The sequence below is a fragment of the Lottia gigantea genome (genome assembly GCF_000327385.1).
Source record: "Lottia gigantea unplaced genomic scaffold LOTGIsca_8, whole genome shotgun sequence".
In the NCBI taxonomy this organism is placed as follows: domain Eukaryota; kingdom Metazoa; phylum Mollusca; class Gastropoda; family Lottiidae; genus Lottia; species Lottia gigantea.
The window spans coordinates 4,115,284-4,140,108 of record NW_008710662.1 but is presented as its reverse complement, the minus strand read 5'-3'; the positions used below and the strand labels follow the sequence as shown (position 1 = coordinate 4,140,108).

The window sequence follows — 24,825 nt, the reverse complement described above, 5'->3', positions numbered from 1 at the left end:
ATATTATGCATTCATGCGGCAAAACTAGATTTTTTTGCTTTTATGTTCATTATTAAGTATCGGTAATTCTGAAGGGTAGCAATCATAAGAGATTAGAAAACTTCTGTCTATAAACACTCATTCATCTCTTCTTACATTTATGCAATTTAACCTCCCGTTTAATTTCCGGAGAGGAATCTGAAGAAACATATATTGGCTCATTCTTATCCTTAGATTCATTATCTACACAAATAACTTTAGAGTGAACTTTATGTTTTTGATAGATAACTTGACTCTTTAATCCTGTGGATCTTTCTTTAACTATTCTGTATGGTTCATTATCCTCTTCCTCTTCATCAGATGATGAACTATTATATTTCCTCTTATTATGTGAACTACTTATTGGATAATCAATATGGTTTCCAACTCTTGGTGCATCATCTCTTACTCTGAAAAAAAAAAACCCCAAAAAACTTAGAACCTTAAATTATAGCTATCGCAACAGTAAGGAGGATGATCTTGAATAAGTCATCTTTTTCTCATGGGGCATGCTACACATAATCAGCTGACCAACGTGTTCATTGCAAGAGGTAAATATGGAAATACCACACACCTTCTCAAGATAATGACTGCCCTTCTACTAACTACATCCTGTGGTCTTATACAATGAGTGATATCATCAGCTGCATATCCACTGAAAGAGAAAAAAACTTATATATATGATTGACATATCAATCGAATCAACACAGAATAACAGCATAAAATGAGGTAAATTAACAGTACCGGTATACCTACCTAAGGAGAGTAACACACCCTCTTGCAATTGGCAAATTCAATACTGGTTTTGAAACCCTGATAGGTCTAAATGAAAATTTACATCCAAAACTTAAAGCACTGTCGCTGAAGAAAGACACAGATACAATTGGTCGATCAAAAATATGTGGAGGGTCAATGTGGGAGACAATACAACCACCAGGTAAATAGTCATTGATGACAGCACTATTTATAAAGTCTTTAGGTATTATATTCGCATCATATAATGGTTTAATAACCAATTTTTCAATCCACTTTGGTACATCATCCACCTCTCCCTTAGCATATAATCTTTCCATTCCTGGACCTTTCCTCTCCATTTGACTACCATATGTATAACCTTCACCAAAAAAATATTTATTCCGCAATGGAGCTCTGTCCACTGTGTTATCCTTGTATTCGTTTCTATTGGCCTTAGCCACAACATCGTCGATTTTCTTTTCGACCTCAGCACATTCTGCACTGGTGAATAAACGTCGCTGTTGAATGCCAGAGTGAATTTTCTTTAATTCGTCTAAGTGGTAGTCTTGATATTTATGCCTATCATAACGTGATATCTTTTCATACGAATCTGAATACATCGTATCATAGTTCTCATTTGAATGTCTTCGTCGTTGGGAGTTTTTAGAGGGATGTGCTGTTTTTAATTTCAGCCTTAGATCAGATTTCTTTTCCGTAGCCATCTTTGAAATGACATATCCCACAATTCTTCAGATTAAGTGCTGTTTGATTCATTACTAACCAGAATTATATCTTGACCATAATCCAATCAGAGATTTTGATTGGTTTGCTATAACTATTGACCAATCATTTTATAGTAAATAAATTTAATATCATTCATGGAACATACTTTGGGTGGGCGTTCAACCTCAAATCTACTCAAAACATCCAGTTGCTTTTAGATGTTAGTATTCAATATATTACACTATTGAAGATCATATTGGATGATTTATTCCCAATGTAGGATAAGCGTTTCATTGTAATTATATGTTTTCTCCTCCAAAATTGAAATTTTGAAATGGATCTTGAGTTTCACGTAGTTTCTTTTGGTTCGTGTCGATAATTAGTAGCACCATATCATCACGTGGTTTAATGTTTGATTCGACGCACATTAACTTCCTGTGTATGGAGGAAGTTGGAATTTCAGGATGCCGTTACCGCTTCAGCAAGGATTATTCCAGGTAAATCATTCATTGCACAACTGTTAAGTCTTAGTCGCGGACGAAGTAGTTTCTGTTATTTACATTTGATCCTACATTTGATTCGATACTACTCATTTCCCCCACTGTCGGTTGACTGGTTGTAGCCTATCTATGCCTATGTTAGACGTCCGTCAAATCAAATGCATCATTGTTGGTTGTTGTCACTCTTGTTATCAGTATTATAAATTTATATATATATTTTTTCAAAACACTAACTGCAACAGTTAGCATACAGCATATAAATATATTAACAATTTCTACTAGTAGCTATGAACATGATCTCAATAATAGATTTCCACTAGCTTACTTGTGAATATAATGATTTCCTGTTTCTGAATTGTCATAATGACACTTTTTTGATTGCAGTCTGCTGTTGAACCTATGCAAGTTGATGCCATTCAGGAAGAAAATGATAACACAGAAGCCAGTCATAATTATGTGGTTGAAAATCCGACATTGGTAGGTATTTGTTGGGATTGCTACCAGTACCATGTCTTTAGATCAGTAGCTAATCTGGGGAAGTTTTTCACATGTTTATATGAACCAAAAGACACTTTAAAACATATTGTTATTTAAATGCTTAATAACCTCATTTGTGAGATGACAATGTGATTAATTTAGAAATCATAGTTAGAGAGTAAATCGGAAATATAAAACTTTATTGTATATTTCAGGATTTGGAGCAATATAGTGCTCAATACACAGGGTTAGCCAAGTTACACAGACTGATGTTTGTTGCTGACCACTGTCCTTCATTAAGAGTAGAGGCTTTACGAATGGCCTTATCTTATTCTATGACTACATACAATGCCAATCTTTATCAGGTTATTCATCAAAAAACACAAGAGGCTATTACTGCGTAAGTAAGATAATTATGCTTTAAACTAGATGACTAGTTTCGAAGTTTCTTCCTCACTTGACTGTTTGAATATATTTAAAGAAAATTATTATATTTTTTGGGATTTTTTGGGAAACATAGCTGTTATTGGTTTGATAAGTAACAGAAAACGACCCGGATTTAGCAAATTCCTTGCAGGCATATATTATTTTTGAAAATAAAAATACTACATGCTGTAGACTACAACATTGTAATGGATGTACTATAAGGGTGTCAATAATTGATCTCTTGCCATGAGATATATTTTTCAGATACCTCACATAAATTTTTGATATTTTAGTTCTTCTGTGTTACCTGATGCTGTAGCTGGAGCAATCTTAAATACACCTGCTTTAGATACACAATGGATTGAAACAACAGCTAAAAAGGCTGCATTAAAATTAGAAAAGCTTGATACAGATTTAAAAAACTATAAGAGTAATTCAATTAAAGAGAGTATACGGTATGTATAAGATTCTTGCCTTTGATATCATGAAAATGAACATGAGGAGCAGAATTTTTCTTCATAATGAAAAAAATGTACCATCAACACTTTGCTCTAAAAAAAAACTGTAAAAAGTTTTCTTTAGCATTGTTAATATGCAATTTCTAGAATAAGTAATCAGTATGTATAAAATGTTTCTTTCATATTTTTCAGACGTGGACATGATGATTTAGGAGATCATTATTTAGATTGTGGAGATCTGAGTAATGCATTGAAATGTTATTCAAGAGCTCGTGATTATTGTACCAATCCTAAACATGTTGTTAATATGTGTTTAAATGTTATAAAGGTAATCATATTCACAATGTCAAGGTATTACAGTCTTCGTCTTATACCTCGGCTACAATAGCCATCTTTGTTGTATCACAGATGTTTGTGATTTGATTGTGTTGTATGCTAGTGAATACAGCTAATAAGAGGACTTCAAAACCTGTAAATTATAAGCCATATTATTTAACTGTTTAAGTGGTGGATTCTGATGGGTTGTATTTTCTGGCATTCAAAGCAATCAAGCTGTCTCTAGCTAAATTTGTTATATTGTCTGAGCTCTTGTCAAAGTCTTTTGAAACTTGTAATTTCGGAAACAAAGATCTGAATAATATTTTATTCCACAAAGTTTATTCCACATGAGGTTGATGTTTAAGAGATTGTACTTTTTGCAAAATATGCTTGTATCACATAAGACCTTCAGGATTAATGATGCTGTCAAACACTTAGTTTTAGTGGAATTGCAGGAACCACAGATGTCTGATTGAAAATTGGAATGGTGCAAATTGATGCTATCAGTGTTCCTGATACACATACACAATTTAGATAACCTCTTTACCATCCCTTTAATTTTGTTTTTTAACTGTTTGCAGGTCAGTGTTTATTTACAAAATTGGTCTCATGTACAGAGCTATGTCAATAAGGCAGAGGCCACCCCTGAAGCTACAGAGGTAACTATATTCTTACAGCATATTTTATTTTATTACAGAATTAGTGGGCTTTCGTGATTTAATTTATGTCATGTATATTCTTGTGACAAGATTCTAGTCTTGTAAATATTTCATTTTCAATATTGTAGGAATTAAAAAATTGAAATGCAAGACCTAATTTGATTTCATTTATTGATATTTTAGCATGGTAAAAATGGTGGTCAAGCTATTCAGACTAAGTTAAAATGTGCAGCAGGTTTAGCTGATTTAGCCACATGTAAATATAAATCAGCAGCAAAATATTTCTTACAATCAAGTTTTGATCACTGTGATTTTCCTGAGGTAAGTTCACTTGAAATTTGTTGTTGCGATATAAGAAAGAAATTTGCAATAATCGAGATTGTTACAATGTGTTTGAATTATGTTTTCTTTTACCAAAAGGTGCAATAGAGAAATACTTTATTTGGAGTCCGCATTCATTAATGTTGCTTTGTAATATATGATTAAGGTGTTTGATTTGAAAATCTCTATTATATTTAATTTTCTGATTATTTTAGCTGATTTCTCCCAGCAATGTTACAACTTATGGTTCTCTATGTGCTTTAGCAACTTTTGATAGACAAGAATTACAAAAAAATGTTATAACTAGCAGGTAAGTCTTTTGTTATATTCATTAAAAAGAGCTTCTATGCCTGGTTTTTCAGAAATTCAATAAAATTGTAATGTTGCCAATATGTAAAAATGTTTATATTGGAAGTACGAACAATTAAGGATTTGATCTGTTTCTTTTTTTGTTTCAGTACATTTAAACAGTTTTTAGAATTAGAACCACAATTGCGAGATATCTTGCATCGTTTCCATGAGTCAAAGTATGCTTCCTGTTTAAAGTTATTAGGTGAAATTAAAGTAAGTCAATCTTGTGCAAAGTAATTCCTCTTCACAGTTAATTAAATTGTGTTTAATATATTTAGGATGGCTTTGTAATGTTATTGGACCATCATGTTGACATGTAAATGAAATATTAGTAGGGATTTGATTATAACTTTTACTACAAATCCAATCTGGTTTATGATGATTCCTAATTCTATTTCAATATTTATTTTCAGGATAATTTATTATTAGATATGTATTTAGCACCTCATATTAATACTTTATATACACAAATTAGAAATAGAGCACTTTGTCAAGTAAGTTCACAATTCGTATCCTTTATTTGGTGTTAGATTGAAATTGAGCTGTCAGATAGATATATAACATGAAATGAGGTTTATCTAATTAGTGTTTTTTCCAACTGGGTCCATATGCACTCCATGGGTGAATTCGAAATTCTTGGGGGTGGAATTTGAAATGAGGAGGAATTGGATGCAAATTATACACAAAAGGGTGAATTTTGTAATAGGTGGAAATAGAGCAACAGTTCCAAAATGAAAGCTCTGATCCTCAAAATGACCCGTGAACTGAGTTCACGAGGCTTGGCAAGAAAATCATCAAAAACTATCCAAATTTGACCAAAAAACTTGCCTTTTCTCAAGTGGGAAATTGGATCATAAAGGTTGACAAGCACTGATCTATATTCAGATTGAATGGTTCTATTATGTAAACTTGAATTTGCCAAAAAAAAAGTCAAGATGAAATTTTGTAAGAATGAATGTTACCTTGTCTAACAAACTATTTTCTACATTGCAGTATTTTAGTCCATATTTATCAGCAGATATGAGGAAAATGGCTTCAGCTTTTAATACAACTTTACCTGCACTAGAAGATGAATTAATGCAATTAATATTAGAAGGACAAATAAAAGCTAGAATTGATTCTCATAATAAGGTACTAAAATTAATATTTAACATTTTATAAGGCTCACTGTAAAGAAACTATTGAAAATTGCCAAAATGTTCTATTTGCCAATTGTTATAGCTCCCCAACCCACCCCCATTTTTATTGCATCAATTTAGTGAAATTTCATTCCATTTCCATCTCTCCTATACAGATTTTATATGCCAAAGATATTGATGAGAGAAGTAGAACGTTTGAAAAAGCAGTAGCTATGGGGAAAGAATATCAACGAAGATCAAAGGTAAAGCGTTCTTGTTAAAAGAATTGTCTATTGTCTGAAAGTCCATAACTCTATAAAGTATGCAAAGGATTCAGAAATGACCCATGAATATTTCCTAATTATGACAATCATCAGCAAGTCAAATCCTTTGTTCTTAGAGGGACATGCCACTGGGATTGCAGTGGTGACATCCAAAATTATTATTATATTATAACACTAAACTTTTTTTTTTCTTGCTCATACAGGCATTAGTATTGAGATCAGCTGTTATTAGAAACCAGATCCATGTAAAGGTGTGTTAAATTTTAGTGTTGATTTATTTTGGTTCCTGACATGTTCAGAAAAACTGTCTTATTAAATTTTTAGAATTGAATTGACATAATTAAAATTGTTGTGACTGTATTTAAAACTATGTCTATATCATCTTTTTACCATTTTAATTTTAGACCAGTTATTTATGAATGTATATTTCCTATTTTCCAGAGTCCACCAAGAGAAGCAGGCCAAGGAGGAGAAATGTCCATAGCACCAGGAACAGCAAGTTCTGCTAGAAACTAATATATAGACAAGATAAATCTAAATCTCTCTCTGTGCTAGTAAATTAACATTGTTATTATTTTATACTGATCTCTGTATTATCACTATATAACTTGTATTTAGAGAGGTTTAGATCATATATCTCTATATAGCTTGTCTGTGATATCATAGGACATCCTAAAGTGCTTAAGTACTAACAGTGTTGGTCATCTAGCTATGTACTCATAAGATATAATAATTCAATAAGCTGATTTCTTGTTTGAATTTATTAGAAGATAGGTTTCCACTCTTATTTAATACATGTAAGATAAAAAAAATGATCCAAACTGCAAAAGCTATTTATTAGCTGCAATTATATGAAGGGTATTTTCTTGTTGAATTTAGATGCTTTACGGTCTTTAACAAGTTTATATTAACACCAAATTTTTATCATTATTTGATACCTGTGCCATGAAGCAATATTGGACTTTTCAATTGATATATTAACTTTTACATTGTTTGCAAAATCAAATATAAAGTTTGTGCTTCTAGAGCAGAAGGAGCACTAATTTTAGTGCTTAACTCACTTTATGTTGTTGGTCTTGGTATGTTCTGTATTGTTGGCAAAGAATTTTATGAACATACAAACCAAACTGTCCACTATTTATTCAGGTAATTTCATGCTGCGTTCAATACCTGCTGTGAAAATAACATTTACAACTTTCTTGCAAATCCAAAACTCATGCGTAAAAGTGGACACCGTTCGCAACTTCATAACTATGGTTAGAAGTGTTAATATAATCTTATATTCCAATTCCAAGCTCTTTATCAACTTTTATTGATCATCATCAACAAAGAAGAACCAAATTTGAAGTTCCTGCTATTTTTGCATGGGGTCAAGGTGTAGAAGTTGGGAATAACATCACATGAAGAGGTGGGCATACATTGTTGTCACTCGTAAACACTGTAGAAAGCAAAATTCTGGACTGATTTTGACGAAACTAGGTATGATTGTTTGTAGTCACCCAAAGATGAACCCTATTGAAAATCAGAAAAATATTTAGTATGAGCCCTTGTTCTTGAAATGCATGTAAGCACTCTAGAAGATGCAATTCTTAATTGGTGTGAGTGTTGGTTATCACCCAAGGATGAACCGTAAAAAATACAGAAAAATCTAAATATGTTCAGTATGAATTATTGCCCTTGTTCTTAAAAACATTTTCAATTTCTAACTCAAAAACACTATAGAAGGTTCAATTATTGATAACCAAAGGATGAACCCTATTGAAAATTGCAGTTATTGCCCTTGTTCTTGAAAACTCGTTAAATTTTTAGCACATCAACACTCTAGATGGCACCATCCTTGTCAGATTTTGACAAAAACCTGGTAATATTATTCAGTATTGCCCCAAAAAGTTCAAAAGAAGTGTAAGAGTGAAATGAAAACCAAATATGGAACAGAAATTCACAACATTGACCCTGTAAACACGAGAGGTATGGAGCGTGGTAGTAGTGACAATAATCACTGTATGGGTATGGCTTCTATAGTTTTAATTACCATTTTTATTACCCAGAAACATTGTTGACTATTCTTCCTTCATTTACAAGGATCTTTTCCTTCATGCCATAGCCTGACCTATTGTTATGAAATATGTTCAAATGCCATGTAGATATATAGGCTACTGTTACTTTTCTTATTTTACAATATAATGTTGTTAATAGAATTTAGCTCAAACTAGTATATAGATATACCACATCACAATCATGTTCCTGTAGCAACGTTAGATATTATCTATATCTATCTGGATAAAATAGACCATTGCTTAAGGAACATGCATCACAAAATAATCTTAAAATATCTCGAATATATCTTGATGAATCAATTTGAAATGAAAGGTTAATTATTTAGTGATAATCTTATAATGCCAGTTAAATAAGTTTGTATTTGTGTCACCTATTGCTTATTTACCCACTTAGACAAAGTTTAATTGTTTTCTCATTTATACTGTAATTAAACATCTTGCTTTGTAGGTTTGTTATTATGTTTGCCTAATCCTATTGAAAGTCTTGGCAGATGTTTTAGAAGAGTTAAAATCATTATGAATGAATTGTACATTGTATATATATTTGTATATGTGAAGATTTCAGCTTTTCTAACCATGCTGATTACAAGTATGGTTTCTATCTTTTGTTGATAAAAATATTTTATCAGTATTGGTAATAGTTGTTTTTTTTTTTACTTGGATAACAACTTATATTGCAGCAGTTCTCTTCTGTCTCTTTTAAAGTTTGTTTCTAAATCAAATTACATGCACTTTGAACACACCTTACCAACAGAGTTGGATTTTGCCATGGGGTTTTCAATTCACTCTGTTCTAATGTCACATGCTGTCATTCAAATTTGGAAAGGTCAGAACGAGTGCTACATGTGCATCATCTCATGAAATTTCCTCCACCCCATTAGGCAAATGACGACAGACAATGCCATGCAGTGAGCAACGAGGTGGCATTAGTCTACTTTTTTTGTTTTCCAAATGTTAAGGGATCTTTAATGTGCACAGTCTGTAGCATATATCATGATATTTTGGTTTTCTTTAATCAGATGATAACTAACAATATAAATCATAATTCATTTGGCAATAGCAATAGCTATTAATTCATATTCTAGGTTTCCTAGTAGCAGATGGATAACTGCCTTGTACATAAATAGCCAAATATAGACAAGATATTTGCAAGATATAGTATACTTTATTTGTTTATATTTTAAAGGCACATTTTGAATTCAAACCTTGCATCACTTCGATAGGGAACAAATAATTATTGCTAGGGTAGGGAATGCATCATCATTGTAAAGAGTATTCATATTCATATAAAGCATTTTCATAAAGAGATAAAAAAAAAAAAAGATATTATACTTTATATTGGTCCAAAAGAAAATCAAATTTCATCAAAAAATGGAACTTATAGAAAAGAAAAAACATATAAGGTTACATAAACTAAAGCTCTAAGATATAGACTAAATTAAAAGAAAATCGTTGATATATTGTGTGTTCAAATTATTACTTTATTTCTTGTAAAGAATCAATGTCTAAAATATGTTTAAATCCAAATGGTTGAAATAAATATCCATTTCCACTGTAAAATTTACTCTGGAATTCCACCCTGTAATAAATTGATATATCATTGTTTAAAGTCATAGTTGTTGATCACAATTATCAGCCTAATCTCAGGATCAAATGGAGAATACTATTTTGTACCTTAAGTGAAAATCTAAAGACTGGTTTGTCAACTTAAAAAATATTCTCATGAAGATAGCAGCAATAAAGAAATAATAAACATAATAGAGTAACTGACTTTTGATCAAATCTTTATTCAAAATTGTTTGAGACCTCAACAATCTATATAAAAATATCAAGTTTCATCAAAGTTGATGACTGCAGCTTTTATCATACAAACAATCTAATTTTGACACTTCAAAATATTGTAAACTATAACTCTTTAACATGCTCATCTTACCCTGATGTCGATCAATCTCACTTATTTAATTGTAGAAGAACTGGTTGTCAGATTTTTATTCTAACATTCAAGGCCCTCTAGTATTTTATTAGGGTATGTGACTTGAGGCTTAACCACTTTCAATTTTAAAGTAGGTTTCTTCTATAATTTTTAATAAAAACAAAATTTCTTTTCTTACCAATGTAATCGGAGGGTGTGCAGGAAAGCAGACAATCCTTCCATGACTAACAATACAGCAATAGTAAGATTAGCCCAAAACATCCAAACCACAAATATAATCAAACCACCTAGATACTGCATATCCATAGACAGTCCAATATGAAGTACCATAGTCCATAATACCTCAGATAATTCTGAAGGAAGATCAAACCAATGGAAACAAAATAACATCATAAAGGATTTACAGGGATAACATTTGAAAACATTTTAACTAAAAGAGTAATTTCTGGTAACAAAATAATACATAGCAAATCTTCATTGACTTTAAAAGCAATATACTTACGTGCATGAGCTAAACTCAAGGCCCACAATCGAAGATAGGAAGCAGTATGTGATATACATCCTAAACAAAATTCTATTGTATGAATAGCCTGTTCAATAAATATTTCACTAAATTCAAACTGAAACATATAGAAAAAAAATACACGTCAACAGGTTTTAAGGGTGAATATCACAAAAGTACCACTTGTATTATTGATTATTCACAGCATTGTTGGGAAGTATCAAGAAAATGTTCTGTTAGCAGCCTGAACTGAATATTTACATTAATGTCATTTCCCCATGGTGTGTATCTCTATCGACCTAATTCTACAGAGTCAATAAATACAGGACTTTAAACAAGGGCTTGTGTCATATGAAATTTCTGAAATGAGTAGCCAGATTTGATACCTTTCATGCTTCTCATGAGAGAATTATTTGATCCGGCAACGGATTTAATAACTTTCATGACATAAGCACTATAAGCATTCTTCACTGATTAAAAAGCTTCAAGAAGTTGAATTTACAAAAAAGAACTTACTTCTTCCTCATCTTCACCATGGTTGATTAAAGCATGACCATCTGGTTCATCTTGATTAACTGATAGATGTATATCCTATAAGTATATTAAAACACTGATATATGGTATGCCATACTTTAATATTGTACTGTTCTATACCCCCCGAGACAAGTTAGATTTTCATTAGAAAGTTACATGCTACAGTAGATTTTACTATGAATGTTAAAATTAGTTCATTTATGGATTTTGATTACAAGAAAATATTTTTTTGAAAAGTTTAGTATTAGTATGGTTATAATATAGTACTATGATTGAATATAAGGGAATAAGTTGTGAAAATTAGTATACTAGTCAAAATAAATTTTTATATAAAATATAAATATGTTATTAGTCAAACTGATTAATACAATGATTGCAGATGTTCATATGAAAATAGCATGATCATGTTGATAATGGTTTATGTTAAGAAAGATGAGATTTGTATATGTAAGAAATAAGCTGCGTTTTTCAAGCAAAGTCCTTTTTGTTTAAATATTTCACAACCGCCAATAAGATCGGATATAAAGCTTATTAAGAAAAGATTAGAGTTAGGTGCATTATAATGTTAAAATTTAAAGAAAGGAAAATGCAACAAATAATGTTAATATTTTAAAATCCAGAGATAAAGAATACAGAACCTACACTATTATGTTCATTATCCTGGAATATCATAGAAATTCTAGTTAGATACGAAATAGTAGTAAACATAGGGGACAAAAGACACAGTACTACTACTGGGGAACTAGCATTTATTCAACAATGTTAATATTGATGGTAGGCGTATCTTTTCACAAAGTTACTTCATGCATGTCTATATAGCTGATGAAAAGGTCTTAACATGTACAATTAAAGTCTCTTATTAGGATCTTGAACATTTTCAAAAAAGTATATTTGACTCACTGTTGACCAATACCTAGCCATTTCTGTTGACAAATTTTGGGTTAAGAGATGAAGGATTTGAATAGGACAAAGGATGAAACTGATTATAAAAATGTTGTCATGAGATTCTGAAAGCAGATAATGTAAGCAACTGAAATAAAGATGTGACTAGCTTTCACCATTCTAGCATTGCTACTGAAGAAGCTGGGCAAAGTTTCTACAACTCACTTTAACATCTTCACCAACTGGTTTTGATTTGCCATTAACTGATTTACTTGTATCTTTCTCCACCTTAGGGGGGTGTGTCTATGGAAGAATATCAACTTATAATTTCAAGCAACTCAATAGAAATCTTAATCCAAATGGTGACCACTTTGTGACAGGTTGTGTGAATTTTAACTGAACATGAACAAATTAGTAGACTTTAACATGCACTGTCTTAATGTTAAAATTGTTAATTTAATAATAATATGCCGTGTAATGATGCTGTGTATATACTAAAGTCTCCTAGAAGATTAGTTAATGAAATGATAATGTGTTAAAATATATATCGTAAATCAACTTTGAAGGAAATGTGGGGATCATGCTGGTCAATCAAGAAAAAATATGAAATAGCAAGTTTTCAAAAAACTGATTATATTTGAGGTAAGAAATTGTGCCTTTTAATACAGAACAGATCTTAATACAGAAAATGGAACTGAAAGACATTTCCACTATCTGATCTAAATAATACAATGGAGGATAAATAAAGATCTGTATGAATGAGTTCACACTATATAATGGTGTTCATTGTTTTGGATGTCCTACACCTATCATTGGAATGAGGATTCAACATGCTGTTTGATGATAAACCTACCAATTCTTCCTCCTCACTATCTCCTTCTAATACAACATTATTAATTTCACTATAACTACCCTAATAAATAATTCTAATATTATATACTGGTACACATAAATATTAGGTTTTATATTCTTAATAAGCTTTTATAAAACCAGTTGGATACCAAATAAAATCATTTATCCAACTTGTTATCTACATGTTGAATATACACTCTACATTTCTATACTCTGATTTCTATATACTATAAACAGATTTCAACAGGCAAGCTAGGTATATTTAGCTTGGGATATATGCTATCACTATCAAATTAATATATGTTAGTATGTATTTTCACTCTGTTGTTGTCCTGGAAGTTCTTTTTTTTTTTTATATAAATGCAGTATACCTCCATGAATTTAAAAGAAATTATGCTCATTTTAAATGTTGAAAATCGCCCAATGTGGGCTTTTTATGACAATTTTTGCATCAGAGTAAAATACATACAGTAAATTCTAAAACTAATCAAAACTTTCTTTTAAGAACTATTTCAGATTGGAAAAGATTTTTAAGATTGAAATCACTATAAGAAACTACAGGTGATAGAAAATTATTCTCTCAATATATTGAAATAAACCCAACAATTTCACACAACATTCCAAGCTTGTCATCATGCATCAGGTAGTACATTATTATATGAATCATTCAGTTAAAATATTCATAATGAGGTGGAATTAGTTAATTAACATTCTGAAAATTAATTGTTATAATTAATAGGTCATCTGAAAATCTGAAAATCAAGGAAACAACATTCTCTCCAATCTCTGACATCCAGCTAGATATAATAATAGTAGAGCGGAAACAGAGTGAAAAATTGCAAACAGTAATTACAACATAACAAACCACAACCAATAATATACACCGTATAAATACTCGATATACATGGGATAGGAACTCATCTAATATAGACATAGTTACACACTTACCCCCATCTCAATTTCAGAGGGACCCTCTCCACTCACAGATTCTCTCTGTACTGGGACAACATTTTTACTAGTACTAGTAGACTACACAACAACAAATTAAAAATAAAGAACTAAACATATTACATGCTACAACCTTCACCATGGTAATGTGCCTGAATTCAGCAGATTGTCATATTGACAGTTTCCTGCCTTGTTTAAAGAAAATACACTCTTTACGCTTCTACGTCTTAAGTCAAACTATTTTTCTGAACATTTTTAACATTGTTCTAGAAGCAACTAGCCTCACCTTACTGGATTAGCCTATTTGTCATTCTTTTTATCACTTATAGGTCAATACTTACAGGCACGCTGTCCTTAAGGTCATTTCATTTTCAGTCTGAACAGGTATTGTGCGTCTATTATGACATTTTGCCTAATTTGTCATATTTTGTATAATTATTTTTGTGGTGTCTTACATGTATGTACACTTTCAATTGTCATATTTAGTAAGTTACTGGCCATATTTAGTACTGTATTGTTCTTTTCAAAAATCCTGTCTATGGCTACCTTCAGTTATCCATTTATCAAATTTTGTGTATCTAATGTACATAAAGGGCCATCTTAGTTAGTTCAAAACCGATGTAGTGTCTATTTTTGATAATAAAGAGTTAAATTTGTACATTGTCATGAGCAGACATTTCAAGAGATAAATTCAACTCAGTAGGAGAATTTCATTCCACTGTATCATGATATGGTAAAGAATTTGTGATAGTTCGGTCACAGAATCATGAGTACTTATCAAGTTAAAGCACCACTTAAGTGGAAATGGAGATCAAACACTATAATATTATGTTATTTAGTTTTCTATTCTAATCTTATACTTTTAGTTTTTAGTAGTCATGTTAACACAGGTGTTAAAAATGCGATAATTAGAACAAAAAAAGGTTCAGAAAATAACATATTAAATAAGAGAAATACAATATTACATATAAACATACGTAAATATTTTATATTATGATATACAAATAAATTGATAAATAAATTAAAGAATAAGGGCTTTTATTAATATAAATAATATAAGATTCAGAAATATGTAGGTATAAAAATTATAAGATACTGAACAAAAATGAAACTTCCTTTGCCACACGGAACATATTTGAAGCAACACAGTACAGAGAAGCAAAATCAAAATCCAACACTAGTTTTATGTCAATTTGAGATTTAAATTTTAAGAAAGAAATGAAAGTCCTCGAAACATTAATAATACTGATCATCTAAAATATTGTTGACCATATCAAATCTAAGAGCAATGCCATTCATTGATATTTGGAGCTGCTCTATCATTCATACTGATCTATGGCTTTTGACCTTCCAAAGCTTAGTTATTACACCATATCTATTTCAAAATATTGAGATTATTTTATTGGTTATATCTAAACTTTCTCTAATTGTTTCTCAAGTTGACAGTAAACTATGGTTCAGAATAATAAAATAATAATGACTATAACCTACTTGTTCTGCTGTATGTTCATTAGGTATCAAAGCATCAGTAGATAATGCACCTTGTATATTTCTACCCTGTCAAATATTAATCATATCTTATTCACTAGTTAAATAGTCTTGATTTGACATAGTGTTTGAAATCTGGAGAGTTCCAGATATTCCTTTTGAAAGAGTTCTATCTACCATACACAAGTCTCTAGCACACTTGTTGAGAAATTCACAATTTAAAACTATAACTTACATTTTAAAAAGAGAAACCCAATCTAAATAAATAAGGAAACAGTAAGAATAAGAGTTTTATGAGAATATTCAATACTTACCTTTACTTTAGCATTATGTAAAGAACGTAAATAGAATGGTTTTACTAGTAATAAAACTGGTACAGACAATACAGCCATAATAACAAATATAGTTTGTATTGTTTGCTGAAATTCATCAAATTTTTTTTTATAAATAAATGTGTTTAAATACTACATAAATGTGAATACAACATTGTTTTTCTCACAAGATGACAAATTAGTTTTTGCTTAAGATGACCCTAAGACCGGGTTGAACAGACCATCTCACAACTATTTTTTCAATGCTCACTAAAATAGAACTAAGTACCTGGTTTTCATAGAATGTAGCCTGAACATCACAGTCTGTTTTCTCTGAAGCATCTTCATATTTAAACATAAACATGTTTATATATTCTGGAAAGAGAATTTCACTAATATGTATATATCAAAACAAAAATTATTGCTATAGTATTATCACCATATCATATACTGGTTAACACTGAAAAAACACTCTCAAAAAGACTGAACACTAGCATCTAGCACTCTTTTGATTATTGATACACACCTATTTAAAAGAATTTATAAAAGAATTGAAAACTTCTATAAGTTATATAAATTATGTGATATTAATGGAAAGTTATGAGATATGTCTTTTTTTCTCACATAAAGAAAGCATCAAACAATTCAACCATTATACAGATATAACCCAGGAGCAAACATACCACATATTGAATTTTAAGCATTCATTAGGAGGATTTATGACTCATTTTGGCGTAATCACACTGGCTGGCTGTCAATAAATGCAACCAGCAACTTACAATAGTCAACAATGACCGTTCACTGACTGACTATTTTAAGACTGAGAAACACCTTGAAGTGACATCAGCTCAAATCTTCCTATGGTTATTAATATACTTACGAATGAGAAGAGCTGGAGCACATCCCGACTCAGTTACATCAAACACTAACCATTTATAATACACCATAAAAATCAAATACCCAAATAAAGCCAGTAAAAATATCAACTCAGGTAGAAACTCACAGAATAAACATACAATCATTTTAAAATGTCTACAAAATATACATTATTCTATATATTAACAAAAATACCTAGTTTTCATTGTTCTATATATTAACATAATTACCTAGTTTTCATTGTTCTATATATTAACAAAAATACCTAGTTTTCATTGTTCTATATATTAACATAATTACCTAGTATTCATTGTTCTATATATTAACAAAAATACCTAGTTTTCATTGTTCTATATATTAACATAAATACCCAGTTTTCATTGTTCTATATATTAACATAATACATACCTAGTTTTCATTGTTCTATATATTAACAAAAATACCTAGTTTTCATTGTTCTATATATTAACAAAAATACCTAGTTTTCATTGTTCTATATATTAACAAAAATACCTAGTTTTCATTGTTCTATATATTAACAAAAATACCTAGTTTTCATTGTTCTATATATTAACAAAAATACCTAGTTTTCATTGTTCTATATATTAACATATATATCTAGTTTTCATTGTTCTATATATTAACATGAATATCTAGTTTTCATTGTTCTATATATTAACAAAAATACCCAGTTTTCATTGTTCTATATATGAACAAAATTACCCAGTTCTCATTGTTCTATATATTAACATATATATCTAGTTTTCATTGTTCTATATATTAACATAAATACCCAGTTTTCATTGTTCTATATATTAACAAAATTCTTACTTTTACTCATGCAAATAACATACATAAAAGAATTGTAAAAAAAGATGTCTGATGTTATTACATTATAAATTATCTTGTCACTTCCCAATACAACAAATTTTACCATAACGTTTCATTATGAAGTTTGGTGTGAGAATTAAATATTGTATGGAGAAGCCACAAAACTTTCAATGATCTTGCCAAAATCTTTTTACAATCCCTTAAATTCAAAGCATTTGAACTATTTTAAGCATGCATCTAAATCGATAAACAACATAAAAGCAGATATATATTAAACTTTAATAAGGTTACTTACAGATGGTTAAATATACTCAAACATACACCAAATACCATCTGACTTATTCCCAATATCACAGCCATTTTCATTTTAAACGAGTTTAAGAAAGTGATTTTGTTCTTAGCCGACTGCCATATCTAAAAGATACAAAAAGAAACAATCTTATTTTTATAGTCAGTTTGTCAACTGAACAAATCTACACAGATACATGATACAAACCAATAAACTTATTATAAATATTTACTTTTATTGAGGAATTTCCTCTCATCAGCATATATCACGAATAATAATGACAATGTCATCTGCTAAGGATTTGTTGTTATAATATATATATCTTATACTATATAGTCTGTGCTTTAAACAATCAGAACAGTTTCCTACTAACACACAAACTTTACTTTTAAAACACCCTCACTGACAAATCAGAAGTAAAAACTCAAAAATTGATCAGATACTTACAGGATCAATACCAAACGGATAAGGTGTACCATTACGATAAAATGGTCCTGGATCTAAAACTAATGTAGCTGTTTCACCATCACCTTGTAAATCACCATCACTGTCAAATGAAATGTGATTAAAAATCAGGAAAAATTTGATTGAAAATAATCAGAAATAAGCTTTAATACCTAATAATATTTTCTTCAATTAAGTCTAATCTTGGAAGTCACATGATATAACGTCTACATTTTACAATATAATTACAACAAATAAACCAAACAAACAAATTGATAGTAAAGACTTTACTAGCTTTATACATGAACAGGAAATTTTTTTGGAAAATTAGGTATGAGGTAAGATGTAAAGTATAATTACGTGTATGTGGAATGCCAAGCACTACCAAATATATTAAATGATTTAGAGAAGGCATCATTATATATCATTCCAGTATAGATAGAAAATAATCCCATCAACATTATTATATATCTTCCACCAAAAAATGTATTCCATATCTAAGATAAGAATAAGATACTATCATTACAAGGCTTAGTGATTCTATAAACTAACATACAAAATTAATCTACCTAAATATATACAGTAACAAAGATTTGGGTGTATTCTATTGTTGAACAAGTCCCAATCTCTTTTCATTAACAATTATGACTATGGTTTTGAAAAATTGTCATAAAGTTAAGAATTGAAATATCAGAATAAGCAATCTAATAACCTCATTGTTAGATTTTTGAGACAAAAGACTCTTTTCTTTAATAACCATCCACAATCCAAATAAAAACATCAAGGTTCCATGACCAGCATCACCAAACATCACAGAAAATAAGAATGGAAATGTGATAATGGTGTAAGGCACTGAAAATAAACAAATATTCATTACATTGAGCACTGTTGAGTTTTTTTTTTTAGATGGTATTCTAATATTTTCATTTGGTTTAAAAAATTTAAATTAGAAAACTGTTGACAACTACAATAAAATATACTTGTATCCAAATAGAAGAAAGACTACATACTTGGATTGACTTCTTGATAAGTGGCTACACCATAAGCATCAACAATATTCTGGAAACCCTGTGTAAATCGGCTAGTCTTAAAGAAAGTTGGTGGTACTTCCTTGGTTTTTAAAGGATGTAAAATACTGGGTATAGTACTTCCACTTAGTTTCTATATAAGAAAATAAAAACATTGAGTATCAAGGCCATTACTTTTATGAACTAGGACTATGAGAAGTATTGTAAGTGAAATATTTTTACAGTTCACATAATGAGATTGATTGAAATTAAATTTTTAGCTTACCTCCCCTTCCTTGAGAACTCTTCTAACTTCTTCCAATGATTGTACAGGACACCAACCTTCCGCAATCAAACTATTGTGGGATATATCAAAACTGAACATATTCAATGTATGATAGATAGCTTTAATCTTTTCAACTTTAATTATCCAGTTGCGAATTTCTTTTTGAGCACCTACCAACACTCTTCTTCTGTGGTCCTCAGTTTGATTCAAAACCTTTAAAATTATAATTTATAAATTTGAGTAAATTTCCTGGTGAAGTACAAAAGTTAAACAGAAAATACATAAGTTCGAAATAAGTGTTTTAAAATTGAAGACAGAAAGGAACCGACCATTTTTAAATCTTCTAGTCTTGTTGTTACACCACGTAACATCTCTTGTCTTTCTTGGGTAGACTCAGGACATGGATACAGAGCAGCTCTAAATCTATAAATAGAATATCTCTGTGTTGTTTAAAATCGCTAAATGCTCAATTGTGCCCATTATGAAATCAGGAATAAGTTTAACATTTAACCCTGCTGTAATAAGCACTTGTACAAAATGTTCAATCAGCTGATTTCTGACACCAAAACCTACAAGCGTACTTCCTCTCAATACAGCATAAACATGGCTTAATCTTCAGTATATTGTAATGTCTACATAGGATTGGAGCAGTTACATTTTACACAAAATAGAACAATTTTCTGGTGCAGATGCAGTAAGCAAAAAAAGCAGAATTGTAGATCCTACCCTTCACAAATCTTCTTTACACGGGCCTTCAATTGTTCTCCTTGGAAAAATATCATAAACACAGCTTTATGCTTAGCTTCTCCCTACAAAACAATAAAGGCTGCCTCAAAATTCTAGCATAAAAAGATCAAAATCAACATCAAAATGACAAAACTTCTTTAGCAGTCCAAAGATATAGATATTTTAGAATTCAATCTAAAGAATTATGAGAGTAAAGAACTTACAGTGTGAGGATCTTCTAATGGTTGTTGAATTTCTTCATATCTTAAGAATACATTACCACGACAGGCAAACCATAACATTCTCTCAAATGGTGGAACTTTCTCTCTTGGTATGACACCAGCAATAAATCTATTCGACAATATATATGAAAATATCAATATAGGCCAATAAATGAAAGAAATTAATCAAATGGGCTGCAGTCTGTATGCCAATACTATACCTAAAACTTCCCTGGAACCATTAGTAATTTCAACTATTATAGAATGAATGAATAAAATATATGAATATAATTACCCTAATTGAACAGCTTGTGCAGGTCCAGATTCCTCTATTACTAAAGCATGTTGGGCTTCACCAACTATATTGGGTAAATCTTGTCCATGCTGAAATGAAAAAGTTTTTGAATTAGTTTGATGTCCTGTATTTTCCCAATCTGGATTGGTATTATACACCATCAAAACTACTAAACATTTCAAATGCCATATTTTGACATCATTGACAAAGAACACCCTGGTTAAATTTTAAATGGTGTAAAAGAAGCTCTTTATTGTGTGATATGTCTATTTGCTTAGGCCTATCTTGTATAGTGTAACAAGTGGCAAAGACCATTTTCCCATACATAAATCAAATTACTTTCAATAAATTTTCACTTACAACTGAAAAGAATGTTTGTGTCTTCTTTAAAACTTCTCTCAATTCTGTCAATTCTAAGAAATTTCTCTTCAATGCTTCAGCATTAGTATTAACTTCTCTTAGTTCACTTTCATTCTTTTCAAACTGTGCCTAAAATAATTAAATACAATTTTATCATTATTACACAGTTTTAAGACATTTTGCTTAATCACCTGCTATAACATCATTTTACTATCTATTTATTATTTCATTCTATATAAAATCAGGTCTGCACAAACTATTACCCTGTCTTTCACCCATAAATTTCAAAAAATTATATTTTTGTAAAATGAAGATTCTATACAGGTTTATGGCTGATGAAGAATAGAAATGAAATGAAATGAATGGAATTTTACATCCTAACTTTCTGCACCATTTGGGCTAATGATGATGGGCAACATCATGCAGTGTGCAATGAGGGAATTTTTTTACAGGACAGCAGGATTAGCTTGTTCTTTTTTGATTTGCAACTGTTAAAGAATCTTCCATGCTAGTCCCTTCGACCTGAATCACTGACAGGGGGAAATAGGGTTGAGAAATCCAAAGGTATGACCTCAAACGAAATAGGTAAGTGAACAAACGTCTAACTGACTGAGCCATTGCAGCTCCCCGATGAAGACTAGAGAAATCTAGTTGAAATATCACCTGTAATAGGGTAGAACCTGATTTTATAGTATTTTATTATCGACAATTCATAACATTGAAATTATACCATTACCTCCAGGTCAACCATTTCTTTGGGAGCTGGAGCTTTTGGATTTTCACCAAAATCAGGAATCTTAAGTTCATCTTTCTTTATTTCCTTTTCAATATATCCTAATAATTAAAATAAGGCAAATGTTTTTAAGTACTTCAATGCTAATGACAATAAATATGCTTCATATTTCAAATAAAGATATTCTGTCCAAGTTTAGCTTGAATTACATGTAAAATAACACATCAGGCTTGCCTTTGAAATTTTACATCACTGAAATTATCAAGCATAACTTACTAAGCTTTCTTTCCATTTCTTCACATCTTCTGACTTCATTAACAAACTTCTTTTGAAAAGCATTTACATTCTGATTTAACTGCAAAATAAAAAAAAAAATTCATTTTGACACATTTTTTTTTCAATTAGGGCACTAAGGGTTTTTTTTTTGGTTTTTTTTACCTCTCAGTAACAAACAGTATCAACAAACAGAAATCATGGCATTAAAGGGCATGGGTAACATCACTGAAAGAAAATTTCATTTTTCTATGATATATTTCAGTTATTCATCTATATATAATAACTAATGGATATTTACATCTTTAAACTGGAAGATACCAAGTTCTCCTAATTCTGATACACAGGCATATGAAGCTTCTGTTTGAAGAAATAATTGACACAAGGTCATTTCTTCACTCCTGAACAAGGAGCCCATCTTGTTTTGTTATATCAATCAACTTAACTGAAAAAAGGACAAAAAGGATTATAGAGTTTTCAATAATTCATGAAACACTGAAAAGTATATATTTTTATATCACTGTTATCAAAACATTGAGTCACTAATTTAACAATAAAACTTCCTAGTAATTGTCATTTCAAATTGTTAACACTATTTGTAGAAGGATTCATGTTAGATTCATACAGTTGAAGAACGCCAAAACTGGTTAAAAGGTTAAATTAAACATTTTAACATTGATATGTTTATAGGTTGGAAAACTAATGTATGAATTTTAGAAATATCAATAGTATAAAAATATATCTCCTACTTATTCTGAATGTTAAGACTAAAATATCGAGCCATTAATAAGGTCCCACCACACCAAAAATACCGTGATAGATCAAACTGATTAATTAACTATCAATCTGTAAACTCTGTTTTTAATCACCCATTTTAAAACAAATTTAGGTTGAAATTCTTTGTGTATAATTTACAATGCTTTTAATAACAAAATTTTTGCATATTTCCTCTTGAATTTGTGAACTAGACTAGATCATTTTATGGATTATTTTCTACAATGTGAAACATTATTAGCTATTTCCAGTAATAAGTATTATACTGACAAAATGTTTGTTTAACAACTAGTCAAACAAGTTTCAATACAGATGGATTAAATTAAAGAAATACAATGTTAGATTAAATAAGAAGTTAAAAAGATGTAACTTAAAAAGGCAGAATGAATAAAGGAAACTGACTCATATTTTTTGTGATATCATATGGTTATAATCAGACATAATACATATTATACACATTTACAATATTTGTATTATACTATACAGTCACAGGATGTGACCAGGAAATAAACTTCATACTTTTGCAAATTTTTAAGGCTTCAGTTTTAACATTTTCAGTTTATAATTCTAACTAATCTGCTCTAAAATTGTTGTTAGTAACTTGAATCTGTGTTAATATCTGTCTTTTTACACAAAATAATAACAGATATGTATCATTTAATGATAATTTTCTGAGGATATTAGATCTAGTCTGTAATTATGTAGTAATAATAATAGATATCTTTTGTTTTTCAATACCATTTGCTTGTTATGGGTAATGAAATCAGAAGAAAAGCAAAAACCAAATGGACAAGTTATAGATATATGGACAAGAGTGCACACAAAAGCAATACAAAAACAAACCTAGTTTAGAATCAAGGGATAAGACTTTCTTCCAAATCTATTTCAGTAGCCTGGATGAAGAAATCAAGCGCTTGAAAAATTCCTACAGCACAGCTTTAAGCTTATATATTAACTTTTAAAAACCATGAAAAAATTCAACCCTAATCTTCTACTAAAGTCATTGAATCTACTGGCTTATCAAAATTGTTATCAAAACTCAGGTAAAATCAATATCACATATACACAGAATACAGTGTAGAAATAAACACAGCTAGATGACATAGTTAATGTATTTATTTTACATGATAAATTCTTAGCTACATTAGAATTTTCAATCATTTAGATATACGATCCATTATAATAATTATAGTTTTTAGGAGAGGGTCCCAGAAAATTTTCAAAACTGAATTTATTTGGTGCATTCTGACAGATATTGGGGCAAAACATGTAAAATCATTTTTTTTTTAATGTTAAAAAATAAGGTACGGTAGGAGTACAAATTGGAAACTGTTTGCAAATCATTTTTCTAAGGTGGCAAATTTTTACCGACAGGTATTTTCAATCCAAAATGTGGGTCATTTTATTTTATGTGTAATTTCTAGGAGAAAAGAGTATTTATGTCAAATCTAAAATTACAACCCTTACGGTAGATACAGTTCCATGAACACACACTCCCACAAATATTCTGTATAATGTAGCCTAGTAAAGATTCATTACGCTCAATGTCATAAAACAGTCATTTAGTCCTAGGCATCAGGTTTTATCTATTAGAAATAGAAGATAAGATATTGACATGATATTTTAGTAATTTTAGGTTGTGACATATCTAAGGCTATAAATGTTGTTTTGAAATTATTTGGAAAATGAAATCTTTTCTATCCTGATAAACTCTGTCAATCTATTAATGTGCGAAAATATCAGATTGAGATGCAGTTCTGAAGTTTAACTTACAAGTCACTGTCAACTAATAAATGACAAGTCAGATGACTTATT

General features: G+C 30.1%; 3 protein-coding genes across 3 annotated transcripts; 1 reads left to right on the top strand and 2 right to left on the bottom strand.

Annotated features, from left to right (window-relative positions):
- Window positions 1–591: 591 nt before the first annotated feature.
- LOTGIDRAFT_74562 (hypothetical protein) lies at window positions 592–1,457 on the bottom strand (the record flags this gene model as incomplete). The annotated part of the gene is made up of 2 exons (XM_009066789.1): window positions 592–673; window positions 775–1,457. Coding segments are annotated over 2 exons (765 nt in total), but the record flags the coding sequence as incomplete, so codon positions are not given.
- Window positions 1,458–1,923: 466 nt separating this feature from the next.
- LOTGIDRAFT_184282 (hypothetical protein) lies at window positions 1,924–7,777 on the top strand. The gene is made up of 14 exons (XM_009067091.1): window positions 1,924–1,973; window positions 2,361–2,453; window positions 2,669–2,853; window positions 3,173–3,334; window positions 3,530–3,665; window positions 4,237–4,314; window positions 4,498–4,635; window positions 4,851–4,945; window positions 5,094–5,199; window positions 5,400–5,480; window positions 5,980–6,117; window positions 6,281–6,367; window positions 6,592–6,639; window positions 6,830–7,777. Exons 1-14 carry the CDS (start codon window positions 1,941–1,943, stop codon window positions 6,902–6,904), a joined length of 1,455 nt encoding a protein of 484 aa, XP_009065339.1. The 5' UTR covers window positions 1,924–1,940; the 3' UTR covers window positions 6,905–7,777.
- Window positions 7,778–9,921: 2,144 nt separating this feature from the next.
- On the bottom strand, window positions 9,922–22,654 carry LOTGIDRAFT_108161 (hypothetical protein; the record flags this gene model as incomplete). The annotated part of the gene is made up of 22 exons (XM_009067090.1): window positions 9,922–10,024; window positions 10,557–10,731; window positions 10,881–10,998; window positions 11,397–11,437; window positions 12,515–12,599; window positions 15,905–16,003; window positions 16,185–16,270; window positions 16,776–16,927; window positions 17,898–18,016; window positions 18,339–18,438; window positions 18,696–18,832; window positions 19,048–19,187; window positions 19,346–19,496; window positions 19,629–19,841; window positions 19,958–20,051; window positions 20,355–20,437; window positions 20,579–20,705; window positions 20,871–20,949; window positions 21,227–21,359; window positions 21,967–22,064; window positions 22,240–22,318; window positions 22,538–22,654. The coding sequence occupies 22 exons, from the start codon at window positions 22,652–22,654 to the stop codon at window positions 9,922–9,924; spliced, it is 2,529 nt and encodes an 842-aa protein (XP_009065338.1).
- Window positions 22,655–24,825: the final 2,171 nt, after the last annotated feature.

What these genes read in the sequence shown, in the direction of transcription:
- LOTGIDRAFT_184282 (XM_009067091.1), top strand. Translation starts at nt 1,941, where the DNA reads ATGCCGTTACCGCTTCAGCAAGGATTATTCCAG. An exon ending in ACACAAGAGGCTATTACTGC is followed by an intron (nt 2,854 to 3,172) that starts GTAAGTAAGATA and finishes TTGATATTTTAG; the next exon opens with TTCTTCTGTGTTACCTGATG. An exon ending in GAATTGATTCTCATAATAAG is followed by an intron (nt 6,118 to 6,280) that starts GTACTAAAATTA and finishes TCTCCTATACAG; the next exon opens with ATTTTATATGCCAAAGATAT.